We start from the raw sequence: 4,044 nt of genomic DNA, 5'->3' as shown, positions 1-4,044 counted from the left end.
GCAGAGAAGGAATGCTTTCGGCCTCTGCCTGTTTCTCCTCCTCCTCTTCTTCTTCCATACTTTCCATCTCTTCGTCGGAGCCAACGTCTTCATCAGAATCCATATCTTCCCAGTCTTTTAAAGGAAGTTTTAAAAAAATATATTTATTTTATATGATTACTTTTCCCAAGCAAATTAAGTCCCAATTAAGTTAGAGAAAGCCATCGTAGAAAATACTGCATTTTCTGTTCTTACTGCTAAGTGCGACACAGTCACTCCCAGGTGCAAGAATTTACCATTGCCAGTAAAAGACATTTCTTTTTAAGATGCATGGCTAAGCACAAGGCTGCTCATAAAAAACATTGGCAGATTTGACACTTTTCCCCCTCCATTTTCTCAACTATTAACACTTTTCCGCTGTTTCCAGGCCTTAAATTTAATTCACCACAGCACAAGAACACAAGCATGGCTCACTGAAAACAAGACAACTCTGGCAACAGCAGGAAAATACTCACTTCCAGCAGTGAGGGAAAACACACTGCTGCTCACACACTTAAACGGAACATCCAGAAACCTACTGAGATCTTCGCAATACAATTTATGACTAACACATTATTACTAGACAGGTGCAAGTTGGCTTCTTCTTCAAGTGTTAAGATGTATGTTCAGAGGTAAATGCTTCTTCTTGTGTAGAACAAGTTCTCTGAACTGCAACTGAAATTTCAAGAGCACAGAACTGCTGCAACAGATGCAGTAACATGAGACAGGGGTTTCAGAAGCTGGAATGAGGTTCCACCTCATTCATACCTGTCCCTTTGCTACAGCTCAATCACCCCATTCAACTGCTCCAATAGATGCATTTGGAGCTGCACTGTCAACTACAGCACTGAAAGCACCCAGGTTAAAAATAACCTTTTTCTGGAAATTCTGAACCTCTGATCTTTTCAGCTTTCTGCTTTCCAGGCTGACCTCCAACACAGAGCTGTATTCACAAGAACAGACCACTGGGGTGGCAACTCTTGAACAGATTTCAACATGGACATCAACATGCTAAGAAGTGATGCCACATGGTCAGGCTAAAGAGCAAACTTTCTCCCCTGATCTTGGTGGGCAGAGGGAAACAAAACCAACCACAGTCTCCCCTCCCTTCAACAGATCACCAAATGAGTTGGGACAACAGCAAATTATCATAACTGGATTTTTGTCCATTTGTTTTTCAGAAGTAGTTTTAGGGCAACCTGTTACATTAGCCCTCTTTAAAGGAAACGTTGAAATTTTATGTGGGAAATAGTGCTCATATTAGTGACTATTTATGTTCAACCTTTACATGCATTAGTGTCTGTCTATAAGCTGAACAGCTGGCAGTTCAGACATAACATAGTCCTTGACTGCAAACATAGGCCAACCTTAATTCCTTTGTTAAACTGAAAATTTAATCAACAGCAAGACCTTTTGTCATGGAAAATGCTGCACTGCTACAGAAGTAGGAGAAAGCTTTTACTCAAACCATAGCTTACCCTAAGCCATCTTCTGTCAGTGTGTTTATTGCCTTACCTTCTTCGTTATCCTCTTCTTCCTCTGCTTGTTGCTTGGCCAGCTTCCTTGCTTGCTGTTCAAACCACTGCAGTCGTGGAGGTATTTCTGGTCGTTCTCTGCTCTGGGACAAGCTGGCGCTTTCCCTGGAAACCGGAGAGCTACTCGCATTACTGGGAGGTAGAGGTGTCTTCTTTGGAGACGAAGATGGCTGGGCTCTGATGGCTTGCTGAATAGCTGTGTTCATTTCGTCTTTATTTATGCTCTCTGGGGCCAGCCCCTTTTCCAGGTTCTTCTCATTTAATATTTTCACCTTCTTGCTGACAGCTTGAACAGCTTTCTTCTCCAGCTCCAGGTGCTTCTTGGACTTCAGGTGATTCTCGTAGGCATTGAAGGTGGAGAACCTCTTGCTGCACACTGTGCAGTAAGTGGCAGTGATTTTGTTCTGCTCCTCTGCTACTGCTCTCTGTGCCAGGACTCTCTCCTGGAAATTCTCAGCAGTGACAGGAGGCATGTCAGCAACTTTACGCTTCAGGTTGTACCTGTGCCAGTCGGTTTTGTAGTGGGCACGCTGAATGTCACCATCCTTGAAAGCCACACGGCAAGTGATGCAAGTGTAGGTGGCCATTACTAGAAAGTGGGAAAAAATAAAATCATGCTAAAAAATTAAGTAACAGACACAAAAAAAAAAGTCCCAACACAACATCCTGACAACCTTCTTGTAAGGCAGTGTCAGAAACACAGTTCTTGCACAGAATTAAATTTATTAAACACCAGCAGCAGCAATGAGTGTGGTATGCATGGGTAGGAGCAAGAGAAGAAACTTATAAGTAAAAGACTTTGAGGTTACTTGTACCACAGCAACAGTTGAGCATCCCAGCTCTGGATGCAGAACCCACTGGGCCTGTTGGGATTGGGATGCAGGAGAGGGCTCCTAGCCAGAGCAACAGTATTTCAAAAGCTCTACACTTTTCACTGAAAATCAGTGACTAAAGGGTCTTAACAAGCTCATGTTCTACCAACTCTAAGATTTTGAGGAGACCAGTGATTGATGAAATAAGGGTAAAAAGGGAAAACCTGCTTACAGGCCTATTTTCTATTTTCCACAGCCTTATTAAATAGAAAAAAAAAAGTTACTGCATTTAAAAATAAAGCCTTCTTAGCTCTTTTGGAGCAGTGCATGTAGTGTTGACAGCACTTTACCCTGCAGAGCTGTTCATCTGGAGGTGCAGTCAGTCATGCCTAGATCTAGCACTTGAAGCCACTGCTAATCCTGCTCTCCCTCCACTTCCCACCGCCCAGCCGAGCCGTGTTACTGGGGCTGCGAGAGGACAACTGCAGAGCACTGACCTGTCAGTGAAGCTGTCCCTTCCAAACCCATACATTTCCTTCCTTCTTAGTGCTTAATGAAACTTAGCTTTTTTTCTTTTTTTTTTAAACAAAGTTGATGGAATCTCTTGAATGCTCCAAAAGCAAAGAGCAAAACGCATCATCTGGAGATCACAGAAAACACCCTCATCTTTTAACTGATTTAGAAAAACTATGGTTTAAGATGGAGAGAAAAGAAATAATACATCAGGGTGAGGGGGTCTGAAAGCAGGTAGAGGAAGAGCAGCCCCTCCCAAAAGGTACTAAAAGGGAGAAGCAGTGGCAGAAGTCATAAACGTATGGAGTCAAAACACACGTTATAGAACGCTCATTCCCTGGAACCACCGGGCTCCTTACTTATTACTGCTTGTACTATCTGCAGTGCTACAGTGACAGGGGGGATGCAGAAAATAAAGGCCATATTATTTTATCTGAAGTACTATAAGCATCTCTTCAGTGTAGCAGATGCTTTTTGTGGTTCAGAGAAAAACATACTCTCTGCCCACTGAGGGATCCCGAGTATTCCTGAGGCGCTCCCTGCCCCTCTCCCCGCCCAAGCACCAATCCTGCTGCCATAAACCACTGACGCAGAGCCACGCTGGCTGCTAGTGACAAACTCCTTGCAGGAACCCGCGGCAGAAGACTCTGTTCTGGTCTGTGTGGGGCAGACAGGCTACACGCTACCTTAACATGGGGGTGTGTAAAACACCCAACCTCCCCCCGCTCCGCCCCACCCAAAAGAAAGCAGCTCAGAAGAGGTGTGGAACCAGGAGAATCTAAAGCCACAAACCTTCCCCTCTGACGCGGAGACGTGTTTACAACTCAAACACCATAAAGCAGAGAAATCCCGTGTAGTTACACAACACGTTCCCACAACCCGCCTGCATTCTCCCCTCCCAATTTAAGCCACAGGATCGAAGCCTCAAGTCCTACCTTGTGTGGGGCTCAGGAAAGCGAAATCCCAGGCACTCACAAGCCCGCAGCACAGCCAAATCCTCCCAGGCAAATCGCGATCTCCCCTGAGGCTCTTTTTTGCAGCTGATTTTTAGCTGCCTTCGGTAGGATTTAAAATGCGTCCGTGTCCCTAATTCTGGGACGAGGCAGGCGTTTACTACATGGACAACAAAAAATCGGGCAAAACCTATAAAGAAACAAAATAAAATA

The 4,044-nt window shown here is 44.5% G+C and overlaps 1 protein-coding gene across 1 annotated transcript in view; it reads right to left on the bottom strand.

Moving 5' to 3' along the window:
* The window catches only part of ZNF622 (zinc finger protein 622), a 7,850-nt gene extending 3,812 nt beyond the window's left edge, over window positions 1–4,038 (bottom strand). The window contains exons 1-3 of the mRNA XM_008637188.2: window positions 3,814–4,038; window positions 1,534–2,142; window positions 11–114 (exon numbers count right to left, since the gene is read on the bottom strand). Of these exons, the coding sequence (XP_008635410.1) occupies window positions 11–114; window positions 1,534–2,140 (711 nt within the window). The 5' untranslated portion in view covers window positions 2,141–2,142; window positions 3,814–4,038. The remainder of the gene's footprint in view (window positions 1–10; window positions 115–1,533; window positions 2,143–3,813) is intronic.
* Window positions 4,039–4,044: the final 6 nt, after the last annotated feature.

Source organism: Corvus brachyrhynchos, unplaced genomic scaffold (genome assembly GCF_000691975.1).
Source record: "Corvus brachyrhynchos isolate BGI_N302 unplaced genomic scaffold, ASM69197v1 scaffold23, whole genome shotgun sequence".
Classification (NCBI taxonomy): domain Eukaryota; kingdom Metazoa; phylum Chordata; class Aves; order Passeriformes; family Corvidae; genus Corvus; species Corvus brachyrhynchos.
This window is presented reverse-complemented; position numbering and strand designations above follow the sequence as displayed.